At 36.9% G+C, this 25,762-nt stretch overlaps 2 protein-coding genes across 4 annotated transcripts in view; both read left to right on the plus strand.

Moving 5' to 3' along the window:
- The first annotated feature begins 539 nt into the window (after positions 1–539).
- On the plus strand, positions 540–5,532 carry LOC131958465 (RIB43A-like with coiled-coils protein 2). Its single transcript, XM_059323527.1, has 6 exons — positions 540–843; positions 2,025–2,106; positions 2,687–2,937; positions 3,134–3,346; positions 3,686–3,913; positions 4,359–5,532. Exons 1-6 carry the CDS (start codon positions 727–729, stop codon positions 4,605–4,607), a joined length of 1,140 nt encoding a protein of 379 aa, XP_059179510.1. The 5' UTR covers positions 540–726; the 3' UTR covers positions 4,608–5,532.
- A 1,897-nt stretch (positions 5,533–7,429) lies between these two features.
- The window catches only part of LOC131958435 (inosine-5'-monophosphate dehydrogenase 1), a 39,284-nt gene continuing 20,951 nt past the window's right edge, over positions 7,430–25,762 (plus strand). The window contains exons 1-2 of one of the 3 annotated variants that reach the window (XM_059323468.1): positions 7,430–7,558; positions 14,149–14,454. In XM_059323468.1, coding sequence (XP_059179451.1) covers positions 14,345–14,454 — 110 coding nt within the window. In that variant the 5' untranslated portion in view covers positions 7,430–7,558; positions 14,149–14,344. Of the gene's footprint in view, positions 7,559–14,148; positions 14,455–25,351; positions 25,478–25,762 lie in introns of those variants that run through there. The other 2 variants (XM_059323469.1, XM_059323470.1) reach the window with 2 other exon arrangements.

The raw sequence follows: 25,762 nt of genomic DNA on the forward strand, positions 1-25,762 counted from the left end.
AATTTTAAGAGTCCAAATAGGTTGCAGAATATTATGGTGGTAAAGGAAAATATTGATAATAGGATGCCAAATAATTTATTTAAGAAACGGTTCATATTTTAACACATGATCCGCTGCAACCCCCCCCCCCCCCCTGCTTCAATACCCATCCACTGGTGATGTATGAACTGTATTTAACAATTTAATCAAGCTAAAATGTGGAATATTTTGTAGCTATGTTAATTTCTTAATTATAACATTTAATCTGTGTTTCGGGATGATTGGTAGTAATAGATAGACGGGATTTCAGCGAAAAGTAAGGTACCATTGTATACATTTTGTTACAAGAATAATTGTTGAAATAGACAAACTAATGTTGAGGAGAATATTTAATTTTTATATATTGTTAAATTGTGTTTTTATTATATTATTTATTACTATTTAGATTATGTTTTAATATTTTATTTTTAAAAATAAATTCATTTAGAAAAAGAAATATCTGTATCAACTCATCATTATAATGTGTATTTTTAACTAATGACCAATCAGCGTCCAGATTAATCGCAAGTTTTGTGCATAACGACGACAGTGTAAACTTGACAACAGACAGCATCATACTAGAGACTGATTGAATCACACATGAGATTTGAAGTTTACTTAGGAGATATAGAATCTAAACTATACACTGTACAGTGGGCTGTCGTTTTTTTTTTGTATTTTGTGGTGTGAAATAAATAGAATCTGAAAATGTATAAACTAGATTTACCTGTAGACTATAAACAAGCCGCGGCAATTGAGCGCCGTCGTGCGATGGAAGAAGAGAGAAAAACAAGAATTTTTAACGCAAAAACCAGGCAGATAGGGGTAAGAAAATAAAAATTATGTTTTGCATTTAGATTTCTTAACTGTATTTTAATTATTAAAATTTATTTAATAATAGGCCTATGTTTTATCACTATAATTTTACTAATTTCCTTTCTCAACACTCAACAGTACGAAATAAAAATAAAATATTATTAGTTTTACTAAATAATAATACTATTATTAGGGGGAGGGGCTAAATAAACAATTTGGCCTAGGTGTCTAATTATTAGTAATTAAACTCTAGTTAAACTAGTTACGAGATCTAGATCTAGTACCTGCATTAATAGTGGAGCTTTATCTACTCTAGCCAAATCATATGTAAAATGTATTTAGTAATAAAACAGAAATAGGCCTAGATGTATGTCATCTAATATATTATAGGCCAGATAATTTTAGTACCAAAAGTAATTATTATAATTAACAAACCAACTCTAGAAATACAACTTAGAGTGCACATTAAATTTTGAGACCATGCTATACACAGTGATTTAGGCATTTTAGGTTTGTAAGTAAAACTAGATCTAGGTAGAATCTAGTTAAGTACCCTTTCGAACCTGACAAGTGAAGACGATTTAGGTCGTGATCCTAAAATGTTTAAAATTAATGGTTCATTATTTTTATGTTCTAAAAATGCATTAAATAATCATGATATAATTTTGTAATTAGTTTGCATATACAGACCACTATAACTTTTGCTTGCGTCTTAACTTCTTAAGCCAGCCCTGATAGTACCTTATAAATTATTCCCTTACTTTATTAACAGTTACCCTGGCAGAAAAACTTCATACATTTTAGAAATTCTCTCAGAATTTTCTGGCAACTAAAATCACTCATTACACATAGATAATTTTAATTAGTTATAATATTAAATTTTTAACAGCAATAATTTGTTTTTTTAAATACATTATGTAAAGTGTTTTCTGCTACTAGAAACAAATACAATGTATAAGTTGGGTGATATTGGGGTTCTTTTTTTTTTTTAATAGTTTTTGAAATAGATTAGCTAAAAATGGCTAAAATTTAAGTAATTAAATCCACAATATTTTTTATTGTGGATTTAATTATTGTTATTTTTGTATTATTTAGATTATACTTTAATGTTAGATATTTAAATGATAATTTATGTAGAAAAAATTTAGCCTTTCATTTATTTGTAAAAATTGTACATAAATACTTTTCAGATTGATAAACAAGCCATTGAGCAGCAAGTTTTTGACAAAAAACAAATGGAAGAGTATGAAAGAAAAAGACATGAAGCTTTTGGTAAAGTTTTTTTTATCCTGTGGAAAATGTCTTTAGCTCTTGGCCAGCTTGAGAATAATAAAGTCTTAATAGCATTATAATTGTCAATGTGATCCTCACTAGGTTATGGAAATGCCACCGTATATGTATCTAAAGACAATTGTGAAGAGCGATATATTTTGGTCAACATAAAATCTTAGAGTGTACATTAAATTTTCAGGGGATGGCATGGTTAAGTGGGAGAGTATATAGTTGCTAATTCCAAAAGTCCCGAGTTCAGACACCTGCACATTTGAGGCTTGTTAGTTAGAGAACTGGAACCCATCTAGGAGAAAGAATGCAAAAATTAAACAAAGGCTGTCTTGCAGATTGTTTTTGGTGGACAAAGCCTATGAAACCAATATTAAAATTAAGAATGAAGAAGAAGTAACCTCAACATGCACATTAAATTCAAATAATAATGCTTGCATAAATAATAGTTTAACTATACTTTTTGTAACTTGAAGAAATACAACTTCAAACCAGGCATAAATTAGCATTGTGCATGAGAATAAGATAATATTTACTGGTTATTTAAATAATTTGCACTGATTTTTAACAGCGGCTGATGCTCTCAGGAATGATAGGATTGCGACTATGTTGGAGAAACGCCAGGAACATGATATTCGTGCTCTAAATGAGGCCATTAATGAATTCCGTGCCCTCCACCAGCAACCCAATCAGAGAAGAGAATGGGACCTGTATGATCCAGATGCCTTAAAAAAAGACAAACCCGCACGAGTCCATGATGATGATCCTCGCTGTGGGATTGCCAGTTTACAGAAATTTGATGGAGAGGATTTAAATAGCAAGGTGAATACCAAAACATTTATATTTATCTAAGATTACATCTTAGGGTGGCTAATTATTTTAATAAACACTTTGCAGATTTTAGATGGGTTTTTATTACTTTTTTAAGTATTACGTTTTCACTCATTCCTTATTAATTCTGGGACGATAAACTATATTGAAAGCTTTTTAAATATGAATAGTCATATTTTAATTACAGGCTCGTAAGAAGCTTCAAAATGAACAAGCTCGCAAATGGCATGAAGCACAGATGAGAGAAAAAGAGAAGGCCAAAATGAACCAATCTGAGGCTGATCGTCTGTACGAATTAAAACAACGAGAGCTAGACCAGAGGGCCATGGAGCTGCAGGAAGCTGAAGAAAACTGCAGGAAAGCAATCAATATGGCGACAGCCTCTTACAACAGTGCTCTTGTGAGTGCTATAGTAGTTTACTCTATTTATACACGTCTTTATTCTTCTTTAAGGTCAAAATATAAGATTGAATTAATAAGCTTGAACTAGTTATTTTATGGTGAGATAAAAAAGTTTCAAAATTTGTTGTGTCCTAGATTTAAGCTGTGAACTTTGCCAAATTATGGTTTTAATTTCTGAGTTAGCTTTCCACAATATATCAATTTTTATTTCAATACTGATTTTTAAAAACCTTTTATAGTGGTTAGGAACATTAATTATTTAATTTAATAAAAGAGAGAAAGTGTTATCTAACTGTAGAATTAATTTGTCAATACGGATGAAAATATTTTCTTGTAGAACAATGAACAAAGGGAGCGTGAGCGTCTGAAGAGACAACAGGAAGAGGATGACAAAATGACAGAGATCGCCAACTGTGTGTTTGGAGATTTTCTCACAGAAAACCCTGCAGTGGCACAGAGCGCATTTGGGCCTCACCGTGTGATTCCTGACAGATGGAAGGGCATGTCGCCACAGCAGCTGGCAGAGATTAGAAAGGAACAGGAGAGACAGAAGGCAGAGGCTGAGGTGAGCAGGGTGGGGCTTTATACAAGTGGAATCAGCTGATTTGTCTTAATAGTAGCATAATTATAACTATCATCATCTCTTTATTTTTTTTCCATTTGTACACAAGACACATGGGCAGATGAAGCAGAGTTCATCTGTTTGACTTATCTGGGTATACAGTGGGAATAGTAGGGTCAGCACTATGCTCATCCACCTTTGATTTTCTATCTTGAGTTTGGTACCTATCATAGTTGGTTGGATTCAGGGACATCCTATAGACTGAAATCAAAATTCAAGACTTTTGGATTAGCAATTGAGCACTCTACCATCCATCACTGTCCCTTACTTCATAAAATCTTACCCTAAGTTTACCATATTGGATATGATAAGTATGAATCAAAGCAACAAAATTAAAAAAAAAAATTTGTTCATGACTATAAGTTGACATTAGATTGATTTCTTTTAGCGCCTTCGCCAAGAGGAGGAACTTCGTAACAAGGAGTTTGAGCGCCAGGCTTCAGCCAATGCTAGAGCAGCTTTATTAATTGAAAGAGAAATGGAAAGAAAGCGCAGAGAGCTAGAGAAGGCCCAAGCAGATGAGAACCGCCGTTTGGCTCAGGAACAAAAAGCTCATATAGACTTCATGAACAGGGAGGTGTACACCAACCCCCCCACAGCAGCTTACTTCATGCAGTTTAACACCACCACACGATAACCTCTTCTGTTTAGTTGGGGTAGTTTAAAAATTGTGATACATTTTCAGATTAATAACAATGTTTTCTTATGTTTCTGGTATGTTTAAGCATTTTTCTCACAGTATTTCTGACACAATGATTTGTGTTGTTTAGGCCACAACATTCAAATTTAAAGCATATGTTGATTGTGTGCATGATATCAATAACTTAAAATAGGATGGGATTTTTACTTTACTGAAATTTTTTCCATTTTTAATATCTTCTTGACTGTGAATTATTCTAAAGAGATAATATGTTGGATTTTAACTTGTTCATAGCCTATCTGTGTTTGAATCATTGTTAAAAAAACAGATTTAATGAGTCCATAACATTAAAATCCAAGCAATGTTGTTGCACTCTTAAAAATGATCAAAATCCTAAAGATGAAATTGTTGGTAATTTGAATAATTTTTTTAATATCACTAAGTTTAAAGTTTGTATTAATTTTTTTAAAACTTGACCGTTTACTTATGTTTTGTATGTAGAGTAAAAAAAAGTGTGACAGGCTTTGGTTAAAAGATTTCTAACTTTTTTAAAATGAAATTTTTAGAAAAAAAAATGTGTTTATTTTTAAATTTTTGAATTATTTATAAGCTCTGTTTTTTAAATTATACAGCAGAAATTTTTAAACCTATCTACATTATACTTGTAGTTTCCGAGACGTTTTTAAGGAGTGTACTATGTTTTGAATATGTATTTTGATACTTAATATTGTATAATAACAATTATTATTATATTTTATAAATACTGTATTATTAAAAATTGATTACCTCCCATTGAGTGAATAATTTATTTGAATGGAAAGACAACTGTGTAAATCAAATAGTCTAGTATTAATTATTTTTTTCTATTATGCTGTTTTAAATAGCAAAGAGCATAAGAAATAAATCTATACTTTTTACCAAGCAGTTGATTTGAATAATAACAGTATCTCTGTTTGTGCTATCTCTGTGGACTGTTGTATAGGTAGGGTCTACCTGCAAGGGAGATGGTTTGGTATAAGAGCAGGAGTATAAATTGTTTTTGATCCAACATTGAAGATAGACTTTATATGTGCCTCGTTATAACCTAGACGTTTGAAATCCTATTAAATGAGTGAAAAAATGTATCTGTACTGTGATTACATGGTTTGCAAGAGTGATCTCCCCTAATAAACAGTGATATCCCCTAACAAATGTCCCGAGTAGTCTCCCCTGACAAACAACCTGTGATTCAAACACTCTCAACCACCGGCTTGTCTATAAAAAATATTCACCATGCAGTCTGTTATGTTTTTTTTTCTTCTGTTTTTATGCAAAACATGTAACATTCTGGCCTATTTCTCAGTCTCATCACATAGGCCTATAACGTTAAATATCATTTCTTTAAACACCTCCCATAAAATAAGTAAATAAATACGTAACTTTAAAAACAAACAGTAAATGCGGTGGCCTCAATATAAGTTTCGTTTCCAGAAACACTCAAACTGTCGTCTGCAATGTATAATTGTGCTGACATTTGGATTTTAAAAATAATTATAATTTGTGCGGAAGAGATAATTTTGTTTGGATTTTCAATTATTTTTTTATGTACAGTGACTAAATGTTTTAAACCGCTGAGATAGTACCTTAGTCTTTAGGTCATGGGAAGTCTAATCCTTGTAAACCGCTGAGATAGGTACCATAGTCTTTAGTTCATGGGATGTCTAATCCTTGTAAACCGTAGGTACCATGAGGGGGGGGGGGAGATGTCTAATCCTGGGATGTGGTATGTACCAAGGTTATCTCCCATGGCGTGGTCGAAGGGTAGACTGTTCGATTGCTGACCCGAATGTCTCGAGTTCAGATCCCAGGCTCGAATACGTAGGCGTCCGTCCAGCTCTGGGTACCCGACTCACGTTAGAGAAAGTAAAGCCGGCTGGATGGGGAGTTAAATGTGTGAAGGGGAGGGGACGACTTTGTTATATACGTGAGTGGGTCTGTTTATGTGACGGCGTGTGACGAAATTGCAATCAACTCAGCTGGGTGTTGTAGACTACCCTACAACGGCGTGATATTATTTATATTTGACTCCTTTAACTAACTGTTAAAACGCCCCCCCCCCCCTACCTTACGATATATACGCCACTCTTACATTACACATAAAGGAGGAATCTACGTATTATAAGCAATTACTTATTTTGATCGGAATATCTGATTTACTTATTGTGGGCAATCCTATTTTCCAGCCTGTTACATGGTAAGGATGGTTGGTAATGCTTTAATGCTTGCACGAATTGATGCATAGAGCAGAGTTTTTTCCAGGCATCTCTCCGGGGGGGGGGGGGGGGGCGGTCTACCCGGCTACCGCCCCCCCCCCCCCCCGAACGAAATGAATTTATATAGAAAATATATACTTTTAACAGTGTCCGCCCCCCCCCCCCCGAAGAAAGTCTACCGCCCCCTCCCCCCCCCCCCCAAAAAATTTCAAATGCCCCCCCCCCCCCCCCCCGAAGAAAAAAGTCTGGAAGAAACACTGGCATAGAGAGATGTCCGATAGGCAAAACACTTTAATTTCCGATTTTGATTTAGAAAATATAACTGAGCTCGTTCGTTCTAAGTCACCCCCTCCACTCCAAAGAATCGTGTCACAGTATCATGATAAAGACCCCCACCCCCACCCCTCTCCCACCCCCAGACTCCCATCCTGACAGTGTGTCATGCGCAAGACAAGCTGCGCTGGAAATCGATTTTTATCCCCTTCTCGTTACATCAAGTTCAAGGCCGTCGGCGAATCTATTTACGGTTCTCTTCGATTGGCGAGCGTCGCTGACCATTATTGTGGTCGTGGGAGATGGCATTGGTTTCTATCTTTGGGGCCGCTGTCCTCCGTTGTGTTGCTGTGCTTGTGTAAACATCAGCTCAGGAGTTGGTGAACACTTTCTCGTGTGGTCGTTTTATTCCCTCGTCACTGAGTAAGTAGGTCTGTTGTTTCTTGTACAGGCGGGAGGGGGGTGGGGGTGGAGTTCATATTTACACGAAAAATCCCCACTCAAACAATCGGATACTGCTAGAATGAGCTACTGGGTGATACCATTTTTAACAACCCCTTTCTCCAATGTTTTTTGTTGCGACCATGCAAATCTAAATGATGATAATTGAGTTTCAGCACCTTGTATTCTTTAGGATATAAACATCGACACTGTGTCTACTCACGTCCATGTGATTGGCATGTTTTGAAAGCGTTCTAAATATGTTATAACTCTAGCAACCTACGTGCCCTAAAAAGGTGCTTCATACTTTCTTTAAAAACGTTATGCTGTAATTATTTTACACATAATCAACGTGCAACATATAAAACACTTAGCGGACATTTTTTGCTGTGTTGTTAATCAATTAATTAACAAAACGTGTTCAGTGACAGTAAGACAGTTGACAACAAAATCACAATGCGTTGGATTAGTCTTGAGTCTGCAGCGCTGAACAGCTGACTGGCTATTTTTAGCCAACAGGCAGAAGAAAATAATCGATAAAATATTGCAACACAGGGCGCTAAATTTAAGTCTTAGATTTCGCGATGCTAGTTATCGCGGATTGTGTGTTATGCTAGATCTATACAAAAATTGTGACGGTATAACACAGTCGAAAAGCTCTGTGATATTTTGAAACAACTGGTACCAATACCTTATCCAAACCTAAACTTCGCACCAGCAGCCACTGTAAGCACCTTAGCTCAAATCTGATACTAAATGCATTAGATACAGAAGGTTGGGATTTATGGCTAGGAGCAGTAGCGTAGCGGGGGGGGGGGGGGGGGGGGCGGGGGGGGGGGGGGGGACATACGTCCCCGGGCGCCGACCTTAGAGGGCGCCAAAATGGGTTGGAAAAATAAATTGAAAGGTTGAGGGGGGGGGTGCAAATCAAAAGTTTAAGGGGGGGGGGTGCAAATCGAAAAGTTTGTCCCCGGGCGCCCGGAAGGGTCGCTACGCCTCTGGCTAGGGGAGAGCATTTTAGAAATTTCTAGACCCCCCACCCCCTCCACCCCACCGCGTAAATGATGTCTAAAAGAGGTTTTGAAAGAACCGTGTTTGCATATTGTGGGAGAGTGTTTATTGTGTGGTATTGTTTGTATGCCTTAATTAAAGATTGAGTTTAAATGGTGGGAATGTGTGTAGGTCTTAGTTTAAACTTAATGGTATGTTTGCCAATATATGATTTTATATTCCAATAACAAATAAACCGGGAGTGATCTCCCCTAAACTTTCTCGGATATTCTAATATAAAACTACGAGGGATGGCAACTCAGGACATAGACAATATTTGTAATCCATTTTTAATTACTTAAACTTTTTATAATAGAATGGAATCTTGTAAAAAAAAAGAATTGCACACTAAGTGAACGCCTAATAAAATGTGCATAATAGTGCGCAATATTATTAGTACTTTATAAATGTACGTGCGTTTTTTGAGAAATCGGAAATAGCGTAAATTAGTACTTCAGGTCAACGGAAATTATTCACAATTTGACAGAAGGTAGAGAATTAGATCTTTTACTTACATGTGAAATTTCATTTATCTATCTGAAATAGTACTCAAGTTATAGGCTTTTGAAAAATTCAAAGTAGAAAAAGTACCACTTCCGGTTATTGGAAATCGCTCAAAAGTTGATACGGATCTACGATTTTGATAAAATACTTATATATGAAATTTCATCAACCTAGCTGTAACGGTACTCAAGTAATCGTGTTTACACACAGACACACAGACACACACATACAGACACACACACAGACACACTGACATACGGACAGGATTGCAAAATTATGTTTTTCCGTATCAGTGAGGTGTAAAACGTCGAGATTTGTAAAAATCTCGATTTTTTTTTGCACGAATACAATACTTTCTCTATACTTCGTATATACGAGAAAGTAAAAAAGGAATGCGCACCAAAAAAAAAAACAAATCTCAATCACTTTTGATTATCGTCTGGCTCAAGTAGTCCTAAAAAGGAAAATCAAGGGAGGTAAACAGTTTTACTTCGATGCCTGGTGCATTGATCGCCCTTTACAAATTTCATCTTACTGTTTTAGTGCAGTATAAATTTTAATGTATTAACTACGTTTAGAAATTTTTATACATCTCAATGGGCTTGTATTTTCTCCGAAATTAGTTAACATTTTTTTTTTTAGATTTAAAACAAAAATGCAAACTTAACTTTTTTTCCTTTGTTATGTCCCCTGGGCTGTAATTCTCATTATTTTGCTTTTTATTCTTCCTCTAAAATATTGATTCATTCAATATTTTCATAGCACATTCTACACTTACAAAAATCGCATCACTTTTGTTCACATTAAAATAGCTGTACAAAATCAAGGGCTGTATTGATACATTGTGATTTAACTTTTAGTAACACTTTAATTTAAAACGTTTTATGTGAGATCAAAGGTCTATAAATAAATACAATTTTTGTTTCATTTGGTCTATAGGAAGATTTAGTCTTTGTTAAAATACAGTGAAATTTGGTCTGGGTTTAAACAGAGGCGGAACTAGAAAAAAGACCTCTGCTAGTTCCGCCCATGGGTTGAAAACATTGTGATATTGGTTTAGAGCTAGTCTCTATAGAGTTTTTAACGTTTGGCAAAACATTAAGATTTCGTAACAAGAAATGGCGGTGGGTGGTTGATATTAAAATGTAAAATACATCATTACACACAATACATTTGGTGAATATGCATAAGCTAAAAAGATTATTAATAGTATGCTTGGCTAAACAGATTGAGGACTAATGGCCCTGTGAAAGGAACACCGTTATGTACACAGATTGAGAAATACTGGCCCTGTGAAAGGAACACCGTTATGTACACAGACTGAGAACTACTTGCCCTGTGAAAACCACCCTGACACAATTACGTAAACACACCAGACGGACGATAGCGTCATCTCAATGTTATTGATTGTGACGTCATAATTCGCCTAGTCGGTCGGGTAATGGTGGCTAGAAATAAATTTGTCTAGTTGAATACTGATTTACGGCCTAATGTGTTTTGTTTCGTTTAATGTTGATTTTTTAAAAATAATGACATTTTGATTAAGGTACACACACAAATAAACAAATCATTTTTTGAAAAGGCAAACAAAAACCGCTGTTTTAATTTATTTTAAACCCCAGGCGAGGAAAGAATATTAGGGTGGGGGGGGGGGGGGGATAAAGGATAGGAGTGGGGACGATCAGTATTTTTAATCAATTCTTTAACAATTTTTTGGTAATTCTTAAAAAGAAAGTAATGCTGATATTACGACACAAAAAAAATTAACATATTTTTGTAATCATGTATTAAAATAGTGTGAAAATTGTCAACATTCTCCTGGTTATAACCCCCCACCTTCTCTTTTTAGACGTGTTAGATTCGAACAACGTAAAAGCGGAAATATTGCTTCTGTAGGGTCTAAAATATAGTAAATGCCACCCCCTGCCCTAACACCCCATCCCCCTGCCATATATGTGTATGTTTAGTTACCATACGAGTTATGCAGTGCCAGCTTCTCGCCTTACTGTGTTAAGCTTTGCCCCATTCAGCTGAAGAAGAGTCGACGTTTTGAATGGACGGAGGTATCAAAGTTAAAAATAGACTGCACAGCGAAATTTGTTTTCAAAAAATTTGTAAGGTTGGGCCTGTGTTCTTTTTTTTAAAATGTCTCAAAATAATTCAACTGTTAATTGGTGTTTTTACAGTTATTCTACCGTTAATGTTTCATTGAATGGAATAATTGTATAGATGAATAGCTGCATTTGACGTCTTACCTTTGGGTTTCCACACCACAGTGCCCCCCCCCCCCCCCCCACCGATGGCATAACCCAGCTTAAACTTAATTTGACTTGACAATCTTTACCAGCTGTTATCGAACCTGATTCATCCAACATGTCATGTCGCCGTAGTGCGTGGAAACATGCGAACGAAATTTTACCCACTACTGTCGAACCAATTTGTTCAAAACTTGATACGAGGACATTGAATTAATTAGACGTTTAATTAGTCATTAAAAGCTAATAATGATTATTATATAAATTACTAATGGGGTTGCGTTTTTAAACACAAGCATTCAATGCGTTCATTTGGTTTACTTTATTCTGAAAATTAAATAATTTGAAATATATATATATATATATATATATATATATATATATATATATATATATATATATATATATATATATATATATATATATATATATAAGATTTTCTATGCACTAAGAAAGAAGAAAATAAAATCAATAGCATAGGATTAGTTTACAAAAAAAAAAGACGGTGGTTAGATGAAAAGATACCGTCTTATTGCTAAGTCCCTTAGGCGGATGTAGCATAGACTAATTTCGTTGAGTCTTTTATTGAAGGTACACGGGCGGACTCGAAGTCATATTTTGACACACATTTTGTCGGCGATTTCATATGCCTAGTCTACGATTCACAGTTTGTTTTGCGAAACGCCAGACAACTAAAAATAATTTATTTATATTTTTGGACGACTTTTGTATTCTGACACTGCCAACTGTCAAAGCTTCTGTCAAAGCTTCTGTCATGCTTCAAAGGTCAGCAACACTGAACACCCGCAGACCTTTAGTAAAACATCTATTTGCTGTTCCCTTTGTTAGACAAGCTTGTTTAACTTGTTGGGTTCCAGAAGAAAGACAACCAAGGGAACAATAACTCTAACAAGTCTATTTAAAGCTCCCCCTCCTCAGAAATATATATAGGTCTACATTGCTTTCTATAACGGCATTAGTCCCCAGCAAGCCAGCCATAATAGCTAGAGAACTAGGCCAAGTCTGAATATGTAAAAATAACTTCAATGCCGCGAGAGATGACATGAAGTATGTCCGTGGCCCTGGAACGTGGATTTCATTCGCTTGTTGACTCGGGTCACTGAGTTTTCCAAGCCCATATTTTCTGTAAGTTGGCCTCGCAGCTGGGAGAAGGTGGGTGGATGGCCCCTGGCCCGGCCGCGGGTACAACATTTGAAATAACTTTCGATGGAATATATATATATATGTAGATGCATATCTAATATATCTTTAGACCTGATCTAATCCTTACCCAGTTTTACGTTATAACACCCGAGTTGCAAGCGCTTGATGAATTTTTTAGGACTGCAGACAACGAAAGGTATGATCATCTATGTTTATTTAATGTCTGTTGTTTTTCCGATTTACAGTTTTCAACGTCTGTGTTGAAAATTGCCTGTTTATACTTTTAAATACGCATTCGATTATTTTTAGTTCGGCTACATTGTAGATATTATATATATATATATATATATATATATATATATATATATATATATATATATATATATATATATATATATATATATATATATATATATATATATATATATGTAATTTTTTACATTTTATTTATTGAACCATGAGAAGAGATAAAACTTAGTTCCAAATAACTAGTAATTGAGTATGCCTCTATGTTTGTGTACATATTTAAGAAAAAACTTGCAGAAATATTTATTCCTATTACCGTACTCGTAATTAAATTATATCGACACTATTTTGCTTAAATTCTGTGTTGCATCTGATATTATGATTCTACCAATCTTAAGTTAATCCAGAAATGAACAGTATTAAAACATTCGTGCTGCTGATGATATATAAAGTAAGTGAAAATTGATGTTAACAGTTTTATCGCAAGATCGACTATGTTGACACATTTGCCTTGTACATAGGCATGGCAACAGAAGTTTAAGAGGCTCAACATTGGGGGGGGGGGGAGGAGGAGGAGGAAGGAAGGAAACACTGTTCATTTTTTAAAAAAAACTTTATCAACCCGCAGCACTTAATTTTGTCTCCGTCAGGCACCAAATGTAACCATGAATGTAGGTAATGAGTACATGAAACAAACCGGTTTCTCGGGCTAGTCAAGGCATAGTGTTATTACAACTTTTTATAGAGCGTGTGTACAGTTCATAGTTCATTGAACAAGAGGAGGGGGAGGGATGGTAAAGTTGAGTGGGGTGTTCTGTGGCTGAATATTGTAGAGAGCGGTGAACATCGTTCTTTGTTGTTGATATTCGCACTAGTAACTATTCCTACAGGTGTTGTTATGCTAGTTTTTAATAGGTGTTTGTAGCAGTAGATTTTTTTTAAACAGGTGTTCATATATAAGTTTTTTAAAGGTGTTGATATAGTAGTTTTTCTAACAGGTGATGATGTCAGTAATCTTCCTGTATGTGTTGATAACAACGTTTTGCTTCAACTAATGTTGATACGAGTAAAGGATATCCAATTGTTGTTTTTTAGTATTCCGGAGTTTCGTTAGCACAAATAAGCGATTAGTCTAATCCAGTTCTTAATTGTTTATGGTTGTTAGATGATAGTTTTGTGCCAAGTTATTATACAAATTAGAGACCCATCAATTATTCAACTAATATTTTTAATGTTCTTAAATTATAATTTGTAGGAGGTTCAGTTTTTCTTAAGAAATGTAACTGTAACGATCTTTTATTTCAAGACTAAATGTAAGGAATGTATCAGTGTTATATTTGCTTTCATTACCAGGCTAGTTCCAGAAAATACACGTATCCAATGACGTTAACAGTTAATTGACCAATTAACTGTCAGGCTGACCTGACCTAAGCTTGAGATATACCTGTGTTTTCTACCTGGTTGGGCGTGCACGTGTGTGTGAGTAGTGATTCTGAGATCTCACGGAACTTAAAACTGCTGGAACTTTATTCCAACTTCCGGTCGTCTCATGGCATCGACTCTCGACGAATTATCGTCGTCGTCGTCAGCAGGCTCGGAGGCTTCTAGAAGACAGGCGGGTCGACCCCACGGCAGTACCTACACTAATTCACACCTCAGGTAGGTACACCTAGTCCCGTGTCACCACATGCATACACTGTTACTGTGTCACCACTTGTCTACACTGTTACTGTGTCACCACATGCCCACACTGTGACTGTGTCACCACATGCCTACACTGTGACTGTGTCACCACATGCCCACACTGTGACTGTGTCACCACATGCCCACACTGTGACTGTGTCACCACATGCCCACACTGTGACTGTGTCACCACATGCCCACACTGTGACTGTGTCACCACATACCCACCCTGTTACTGTCTCACCACATACCCACCCTGTTACTGTGTCACCACATACCCACCCTGTTACTGTCTCACCACATCCCCACCCTGTTACTGTCTCACCACATACCCACCCTGTTACTGTGTCACCACATACCCACACTGTTACTGTGTCACCACATACCCACCCTGTTACTGTGTCACCACATGCCCACCCTGTTACTGTGTCACCACATACCACCTTGTTACTGTGTCACCACATACCCACCCTGTTACTGTGTCACCACATGCCCACCCTGTTACTGCCTCACCACATACCACCCTGTTACTGTGTCACCACATACCCACACTGTTACTGTGTCACCACATACCCACCTTGTTACTGTGTCACCACATACCACCCTGTTACTGTGTCACCACATACCACCCTGTTACTGCCTCACCACATACCACCCTGTTACTGTGTCACCACACGTCTACCCTGTTACTGTGTCACCACATACCCACCCTGTTACTGTATCACCATTTGCATACCCTATAACTGTATCACCACATGTCCACCCTGTAACCATATGCACACACCATATGCCAACGCTGATCCTGTGTCACCATATATCCACCCTGTCACCAAATTCCCACTTAGTGTCACCACATACCCACCCTGTTACTCACCACATGCCCACACCATATCCATATTGTCTACTCTATCGTTGTGTCACAATTTTGATTTCCCCAGGTTTGTTTGCTGATCTTTTAAATCCAATTCGAAAATAAAAATGTAAATATTAAATTGTCATTAAAATCATGATTATACTTGGCAAAAGATACACCCATGGTTACTTTAGCAGATAATCTAAGGGGACGCAACTATCGATGTGTTATTTTAAAGGGAGATAAAAAAATAATTATTAAATTAAAATATTTCAATTATTTTCATTGAGTGACGATCTGCAATAATACAAAAAAAAATCCCAATTAGTGCCTTTCACAGCTGTTTGGTTTAGTAATGTCTTGCACGAGTAAATGTTTATTTATTTATTTATTTATTTTTACATTTCGAATGAGCTTTGAAGAAAGTATTCAATGTGTGAGTGATAAAGTGAGTGTGGCTCTAAACACACGAGTTTAGTGTGTGATAGTTAAGCTTCTAAGTAATGACCAAAATTTGATTAGATCGTTGTGTTCAATTTGAGAATGTTTATTGTAATAAATATAATTTATAAAAGCTGTCTCAATATATATATATATATATATATATATATATATATATATATATATATATATATATATATATATATATATATATATATATATATAACTGACGACATAAACACACGAGTTCAGGTCTAGAAACTTCTGCGACTGTCGGAAAGGCAGCAATGACCTGGGTTGGAATAGAACCACGCCCACATCCCCTAGGGTGACCACACGATAGACAAACACTAGAGCTGACGACCAACATCAATAACGCACTACGTGTTTGCACACCAACCCAACAAATATTGGGAAAATCCAATTTTCTATATCCATCAGTGGATGAAAGAATTACTGGGCACACCAACACAACAAATATTGGGAAAATCCAATTTTCTATATCCATCAGTTGATGAAAGAAATACTGGGCACACCCACACAACAAATATTGGGAAAATCCAATTTTCTATATCCATCAGTGGATGAAAGAATTACTGGGCACACCAACACAACAAATATTGGGGAAATCCAATTTTCTATATCCATCTGTGGATGAAAATTACTGGCTTGGAAAGGTTAAGGGCAGTAAATAAACAAATCCTTCCTCGGATAATGTTTAGAGAGATATATATTCCCAAAAAAAAAGTTTCCCTTTCGAACCCACGACCAATGGTGTAGATGAAATAAAGTTTACCTGTTTCTGTGGCCAATGTATTTGAAGTCTGGTCAGATCCAAGCCAAGCCGCCGTTTCTTTCCCTCACGTGAGTCAATTATCCATCAGAGCAATGTTTATTCAAGAAAGTCCTACGGATTCGAGTCTGGGTTGCGAACTCGAGACTTTCGGGTTAGGGCTCGTGTAGTCTACCACCCAGCCACTGCGTACCGACACAGTGCACGCCCATGAGCGTGTGTCGTCTCCCCCCCCCCCTCCCCAGTCGATATGCCACGGCGTTCCGTAGAAAGCACACATATTTCGGAATAAATTTGGCCAGTTAAAATTGACAACCAACGGTTTGGCTTATGCGGATTACGAGCATCACGTTTTCTGAACATCGCTAAAAGCTAGTTAACATTATGCGAAATCGACGTATCGATTTTGGACAAAACCACACCACTCATGGGTGCTGAGGTTGTTGATGAACTGGAAGAATGAACAGACAAGTCGTGCACTGTGCAATCATGTTAATAGAAATTAATAGAATTTTTTGTTCAAAATCTGTAAGGCTATTCGATGGGGTAATATCTTCGGTACTGATGGTTAAAGGTTCTATATAATATATATATATATATATATATATATATATATATATATATATATATATAAATATATATATATAAATATATATATATATATATATATATGTATATATATATATATATATGTGTGTGTGTGTATGTATGTGTGTGTGTATTTATATATATATATATATATATATATATATATATATATATATATATATATATATATATATATATATATTATATATATATATATATATATATATATATATATATATATATATATATATATATATATATATATATATATATATCAGTGGCGCCTAATGGTGTCACCACCACCCCCGCCGTATTTATACCGTATATATATATATATATATATATATATATATATATATATATATATATATATATATATATATATATATATATATATATATATATATATATATATATATATATATATATATATATATATATATATATATATATATATATATATATATATATATATATATATATATATATACGGTATAAATTTATTTTTTTATTGTACCAGACAATCTCAATGAGTGATTGGGTACATTAGGATTGATTGAGAACTATTGATTTAGCTTACATCACCATAATTCAATTTAATATCGCTTTTTTGTCATCTTTAGCTAGTCTAAAAAAACGGAATTATATCATTTCTTACAGACTGACATTCATTAAATAATTCCAGACCAGTCTCTTCCGCAATGTCATTAACGAGTTTCTGGTGTGTAAATAATCATTAGGAGGCGAGCCGTAGCGGTCAATAATGAAGGAGAACCCAGAAACCTGAGAACTCATTAGCACCGCGGAGTTGGACGACCAGGGCTAACCTACTTCTATTCACGCCCTCTAGAGATTACTCCGCGTCTTCGGGAATGTAAACAAGTAGTGAACTAAATCAACATACCTTTGTTTTTTGTTGGGAAAGTGTGATATGTTTTTTTTATGGATTTAGATCAACATAAAAATTAATGACGTGTTTAAATTATGTACGATGGTCTCAAGATTCGGAAAGATGAGTGCTACTGGGTTAAAAGAACTAAACTTTCAGACCAAACTACGTGACAACAACACGACGTGACCACAACACGACGTGACAACCAAACGACGTGACCACAACAGGACGTTACCACAAAACGACGTGACAACAAAACGACGTGACCACAACAGGACGTTACCACAAAACGACGTGACAACAAAACGACGTGACAACCAAACAACCTAACAACAATACGACGTGACATCAAAATGACGTGACTACAAAACGACGTTACCACAACAAAATGAAGAGACCAGAACAAAACAACGTGACCACAAAACAACTTAACCACAAAACTATGTAACAACCAAACAGCAAGACAAAAAAAAACGTAGACAACCACACTGACAACCAGCTTGCCAGTCAACCAACTAGCGCCCCCAACCCCTCCCCCTTCTTGTGTAACAACCACTACCCAGTCCGGTCACCTGGTGTCTAAGTAATCTGTAAGCGTGGACACCATTTAACTCCTAAACTTGTGATCGTGTAATACACAAACACCATCAAATAGTTAAATCAACAGCTTTGACAACTTTCTCTAAGTAAGATACCTCACGTATTACCTCCCTTATTTTTTTTGTATCACGCTATTGACATTTTCCGTGCACGGAATGATTTATCCGGTCCTAACCCCTCATCCAGGTAAGCTGGTGAGCTGTCTCCATCTGTCCCGCACTGCTCACCGTACCTGCATTGATCCGTTCCGGAACTATCACCCCGGGGCGGGGTAAAACGGTTGAGATAAACGATTAGGGGGCTGTTTATGAACACGGTGTGGTTTTACAGGTATTGGATGAGTTATACTTTGTTGAATTCGATGAACGTTGTGATGCGGGGTAGTAAAGCTGGACCCGTGGTTAGGGTTTTGGCAAACTGTAGCCATCGCTTTATAAGTAGTTTGCTGCGTACGGAATACACATCTAGACATGAACTTTAGTGTTACATTGATTGGTGTTTGGCCAGATTGGGGGATTGTGTGGTCGAATGGTATAGCTAATGCTTGTACTTGTCCCTAGTTTGGGTTCTGTACCCGAAGTCCATGTCTACCCAGCTCTAGTCTGTGTACATTTGCTAGGCTTGATTCTGTCTAGTGGCGTCACTAGCTCGGGTGTCTCCAGGTGTGGTAACGGAGGGTTTCACCCCACCCTCCTCCAACAATTTAACATTTTTAGTTTGGTGTCACCCCTAACATATATTTCATTATTCCTACTGAATGCAACATTGTTTTATTTCAGTAAATGTTACGAGTTTTTGATTTGGTGTCATCCCTGAAATGGTGTCACCCTGAACCCCCCCCCCCCCCCCACACACACACACACAAAATGGTGTCGCCGCCCCCTGAACCCCGCCTTGTGACTCGACCGATTCTTTCCACACAATCCCTGCATAGTTCAAATATCAAACGAACTCTACTCCACCTGTCTTATAGACCTTGAAGTAGTACTTTACTTTTGTAGCATCTTAACTGTACACTGAGTCAATAGCCTAATAAGTTGTCTCCAACTTTCCTGTAGTCCCTACCCTCTCTTTTTGTATCCCATACCGTCTGTGTAGGATCCCTTAGTGTCTCTGTCTTACAGCTGTCTCTATAGGATCCCTTAATGTCTCTGTCTTACAGCTGTCTCTATAGGATCCCTTAGTGTCTCTGTCTTACAGCTGTCTCTATAGGATCCCTAAGTGTCTCTGTCTTACAGCTGTCTCTATAGGATCCCTTAGTGTCTCTGTCTCACAGCTGTCTCTATAGGATCCCTTAATGTCTCTGTCTTACAGCTGTCTCTATAGGATCCCTTAGTGTCTCTGTCTCACAGCTGTCTCTATAGGATCCCTTAGTGTCTCTGTCTCACAGCTGTCTCTATAGGATCCCTTAGTGTCTCTGTCTCACAGTCGGCTCTCTTCAACCTGTAGGATCCCTTTGATTTTGATACTTAAACACTTTGGATTAAAGCTGAGTTTACCCAGTTATGTGGCCTGTTTGTCAAGTTGTTTATTTGTAGAACACTTCCATTCTCAATGGCTCATGAAAGAGACGGTTATTGTACACATGCATATTATTATGCATAAGACACAACGAATCCAAACTTAGTTGACACACACACATACATACACCTGCTAACACACACCTACACACACACCTACACACTTGAGTAAATATTGATATTCTCTTGTGTACGACTCCTGCGGGCGCCCGTATCCCTGCTCTCATAAAATGTTTAACCCACCTGCTATGTGAGAGAGGTGAGTGCTGTATGTACAACTACACGTATCAAACACACATTCTGACATACACACCACACACTGCAAAACGTTTTCCCTCCGTATCATCCGATTCGATAAAACAGCAATTTTATAAGCACTGTTACTCCCAGCCTTTATTGATCCCTCCCACAACCCCCTCCCCCTCCTACTGCACGTGACAGAATTACTGTAAACATTTTCAAATACTTTACCTCATTTTTTTCCCCCAATAGGTTTATAAAACCCTACCTGTGCCCATTAGTTCATTGCTCGCCCCCCACCCCCATACCATCATGTCGTTTCAACCAATGCCTGTGACAGTGAAAAAAACTTCAGGGAAATCATTCAACAAAAAAAATCATTTATACCAGGCAATGACACGCTACAGCAGCGAACATCTCGTGGTTTTCCCGATCTAGCACCAACCGATAGGTCAGAGCCACCAGACTTCCAGACAGTTGGGATATCGAGGGATGAGCGTGCCACGGTGTACTCACCATCTGACTGATGCGACGCCGCCTGACTGGGAATACCAAGTGCTCACTCTTCATTAGCTTCATGCATGACTTTATTTTAATATGGAATTCCAAAACTGTGACCGCGGGAATAACTAAGAAACAATTTTAAGATTTAAAAAAAAAATTGTCATAACGGAAATTCCTTGTTTTGCTTTTTAAGTGTTCTAATTTGTTTTTTTTCTACTGGAAGTTCTAATTAAAAGTGTTGGACTAATTTGTTTGATTCAACTGAAGATTTTGATTAAAATTGGTGTACTAATTTGTTTAATTCAACTAAAGGTTCTAATTAAAATTACTGTACTAATTCGTTTAATCCAGCCGAACGTTATAATTAGACGTGTTTTACTAATTCTATTCAACTGAAGGTTCTAATTAAAAGTGGTGTACTAATTCTAATTATAAGTTGTTGCGGTGTCATCTAGTTGATTTAACAACATAACTAATCAGCTTTATAGAACGTGATAGAAATTCATTGCCAGTTGATAGTGACGTTGTCGTGATGGTAATTTAAAAGTGACGTTGTTATGCCGGACATTGATAAGTGACGTTGTGCAGCAAATGTTGGGAATATCAGAGGATAAATCTTGTCGGAGTAGATGTGTGCATGTTTATATCAACAGACACTATCTCTCCGTCTAGTTGATGTTTGTTCTGTACCGACAAACAGGTTTTCTGTCGAGTGAGGGGAAAAAGTGCCCCCCCCCCCCCCACCGTCCTTTTCGCTTGTTGAGAGTTGCATAAAAGCAACACCGCAAACAATTCTACTCCGTGTAATTGATCTTTTTTTTAACAATGTTAAGATTTTATCCTATAGTTCAAACAGTCTTTGTCTATTTCAAAACAAAACGCTTTCCTGTTATTTTTTTTCAAGTTGTTCCCCTAGTAAAAACATATATCCATTTGTCGCGTGCATGTTATGTATGGATTTAACTTCAGCTGAAACATGTAATTTCATGCAATCCAGTCCTGTATTGGTGGGCTTCCAGCGATGCAGATAATTAAGTCTAATTGATTGCGTGTACGTGGTAAGGCTCCTTACACCACGCTTGGAGAATTTAATTTGTTTATTGCGTGTTGATAGTTGGGAGAGTTTTCACTTCATCAAGTGACGTCTCAACATTTTTTTGTGTTTACTGAGTTAACTAAAATATCGAGTCGGAAATTTCTGTGTCTAATTATAAATCACGTGTAGAAAACTCATTGCCTGGTTTGTTAACTTTAAAATTAACGAAAGAATTTAGCGAAATAATTTGAGGTGTAATCATTGTTATAAAGTTGTTTTAGTTAATTTAAAATTTAAATATAGGTGTTAATTTATTTTGTTTACAGACTGTGCTTTCAAAAAACAGTATGTTCAGGCGAGAAAAAAAAAATTCAATGAGGTAGTCAAACAATAAAAAATGTGCGATCCTCAAAATTTTGAGAAAATATATAATTCATTGAGTTCGCATGAATCTTAACTAAAAATAATTCTTCCCAGTTCAGATTATAGTGGAAGTCACACGTGGCAAGACGTGTCTATAAATAGAACGGATTAAGTACCGGTGCGTGATGGTGCGCTCATGACCCAACCACTTGGGAAATAATTTTCACGAAACTTGCTGACAGCTACCACCACCGCCAGGTTTCAATTTGCCTGTGTTCTAAATCCCCCCCCCCCTCCTTCCACAGTTATTTCAAATTTCAATTTGTGGTAGGTAGTAATAGACATCGTAGAACTTAGATGTATCTGAAAAAAATATTGCCGAATTTACAATATTTTTAAAGTTAAAATATTAAATGCGTTTTTTTTGGATAGTCTAAATCCTAATTTGAAACTATCTAAAAAAATTAATCTCAAATGTATAAGCTTGAATCTAGGATGCTTGAATAATTTTTCTTAAATGCTTTTTGTTGGACCTGTCTAGCGAGTTTACTTTGATGTCATTTTGAAAGAACGTACTTTCTTATAAGTTACGCATTAAAAAAAACAGCAAAAATGTACATGGGTGCTTTGAGCTAGTGAGCCCACGCAGCCCTAACTAGTACCGGGCGACCCTAGTTTATCGGTCTGGAATTCTGGGACTGTCAGTCAAGCGTTGTGTTCATGGCTTGTGTCAGTGCACGTTAGGTGCAGTGGGCGGGGACATACGCAGAAGATTTCACGTCAACATGTGTCTTTCTGTTCTTGTTGACGAGAAATTGTGTGTACGGTTTCTTATCTATTCACACTCCCCCCCCCCCCTCTGTCAGCTGTGTTATATCGTACAATTTTTTTTTAATCTATTGAAGATCAAAGATAGAGAAACGAATACTGGTGTCGTTTCCCCGTGATTGATTTGCCTACATGATATTGATCTGAAGAAATCAATCGGTCACCGGTTTATCAATGGAAAACCAACTGGGCATGAAATGGGGAATTAGTGTCGACGAAAAGGGTGTGGGCGGGGGTTATAGACCTCTGTTGATCCTCTTCTGTACTGGTGATGTCAGTGGTGGTGACACACGGGGCGGAGCTATATGTAGTGGTTACACATGTGGTGGTGACACACGTGGTGAAGCTGTCGGTGGTGGTGACACATGTGGTGGTGACACATTTTATGGTGTTGTCAGTGGTGGTGACACAGGTAATGATGTCTGTGGTGGTGACACATGTGATGGTGACACATGTGGTGGTGACACCCGTGGTGAAGCTGTCGGTGGTGGTGACACATGTGGTGGTGACACATTTTATGGTGTTGTCAGTGGTGGTGACACAGGTAATGATGTCTGTGGTGGTGACACATGTGATGGTGACACATGTGATGGTGACACATTTTATGGTGTTGTCAGTGGTGGTGACACATGTAATGGCGTCTGTGGTGTTTCTGTTTTTGATGGTGGTGGTGCTGTCGGTGGTGTTGATACATTTGATGGTGTTGTCTGTGGTGGTGACACATGTGGTGATGGTGTCTGTGGTGGTGACACATGTGGTGACACACGTGTTACCGTTTTTTATGGTGACACACGTGGTGGTGCTGTCTGTGGTGGTGAAACATGCGGTAGTGATGTCTTTGGTGGTGTCGTAGATTGTCTTGATGCATGATAAGATCTTACACAAGACATGAGGTTGGCTGTCAATTAATTAGCCAGACGCTAACAACGCAGTTTGACCATGAAGGATCTTTTAATTTTTTTCTTCATCTTGTAGCTGGCTAGAAAAAATAAATTCTCATTAGAAAATAAAAAAAAAAACTTCGGACATTTTTGGTAGCTTTTCTATTGAGTAGCATTCTTGGGGCAAAAACTGGAACGATGTAATAGCTCATCGTTCGGTTAAAATGGATATTATTTGCGGGATAATCAAAATATACACAAGTTTGACGTTCTCGAGTGACTCCTATTCTAAAGGTCGCGAGTTCGATTCCCTGATAACACTAGGGAAAAGACAACGAATAGGAACAGCGTACGACAGCACTATAAGACTACAACAGCAAACACAACAGCGAATGGATTCGTAGTTTAGTATTATTTGCCGGAGTGGAATTTAAGAGTGGGGAGTGGAAGTTGTTTTGGATAGAAGATTTAAGCTAGAAGTAGTAGAAGGGTTGAATGGAGTTTTAAATAACTAGAAAGGTTGAACGGGGTTTTAAAACAGGATTTAAGTAGGGCAGGAAGGGGTGAAGAGGTTGTTGATACGTTTTTTTAAAAACTCAGTTCAAGATTTCATTCAGTTGATTCACTTGAACTCTTGAATTGTGACACCGCGTTCGTAATCTCACCCCCCCCCCCCACCACCTTTCGCCCACTCCTACAACTCCTCCCTCCCCCCCCTCGCCTACCAGTGGTGTGGTTCAGTTTCTATTGCGTAATACATCTAAGTCTATGCTATCCTTATCGTTTATTTGGTGTACCAAAGGATCTCCAATTATTTTAGAAACATTGTTATTTTAGGATAATTGAAAGATACATATTTTATTCGTAAGACAGAAAATATATCTTTTTTTTCACCTCTCCTCTAAACGTTTTAAAATATGGTTTGGCCAAGGCTATTAAATGTGTTGATTTTTTATTTCGCTAGCAACCAATTGATCCGGAATGTTCCCCCCTCTTAAAAAAAGTTAATAGCGTCATGTGCAAGAATGGGTCCAACTATGGAGATACCCCTAGAAAACATATACACGGTTTCTGTCTCCTTACATTATTAGAGATTTTGATATTAGCTGCACAGCAATGAATCAATCAATAAATGTTTGTAAAGGAGGATATTGTTCAATAATTCAAAACGTGAATTATTTTCCTCGCGCAGCGTAGCGGTGTTAATTTTTGCTAGGTTTTATGTTCTCCCCAACAAAATATCTTTTAGTTTTTATTTTTTAAAATGGCCTTTGTTTAGCAAGAGACGTAGTGACAAGTCTGTTTGAAAGAGAACTGACAATGGTGGTCTGTGTAAAAAAGTGTGACTTTAGCTAGGTATTGTGTTGTTGCTGTAAGCCACATCATAACACGTCCGTATTTTGACGTTGTTGCCCGCCTGACGCTGGAACTTCACAAATGGCTTGGCAGCAGAATAGAAGGTGAGTACATGAGATAGGTTTAGGAGAGTAGATAGATTTAGGAGAGTAGATAGGTTTAGGAGCTAGAGTAGATAGATTTAGGAGAGTAGATAGATTTAGGAGAGTAGATAGATTTAGGAGAGTAGATAGATTTAGGAGAGTAGATAGATTTAGGAGAGTAGATAGGTTTAGGAGCTAGAGTAGATAGGTTTAGGAGAGTAGATAGATTTAGGAGAGTAGATAGATTTAGGAGAGTAGATAGATTTAGGAGAGTAGATAGATTTAGGAGAGTAGATAGGTTTAGGA

This window comes from Physella acuta, unplaced genomic scaffold (genome assembly GCF_028476545.2).
Source record: "Physella acuta isolate Inbredline_101_S28 unplaced genomic scaffold, ASM2847654v3 ptg001328l, whole genome shotgun sequence".
Taxonomy (NCBI): domain Eukaryota; kingdom Metazoa; phylum Mollusca; class Gastropoda; family Physidae; genus Physella; species Physella acuta.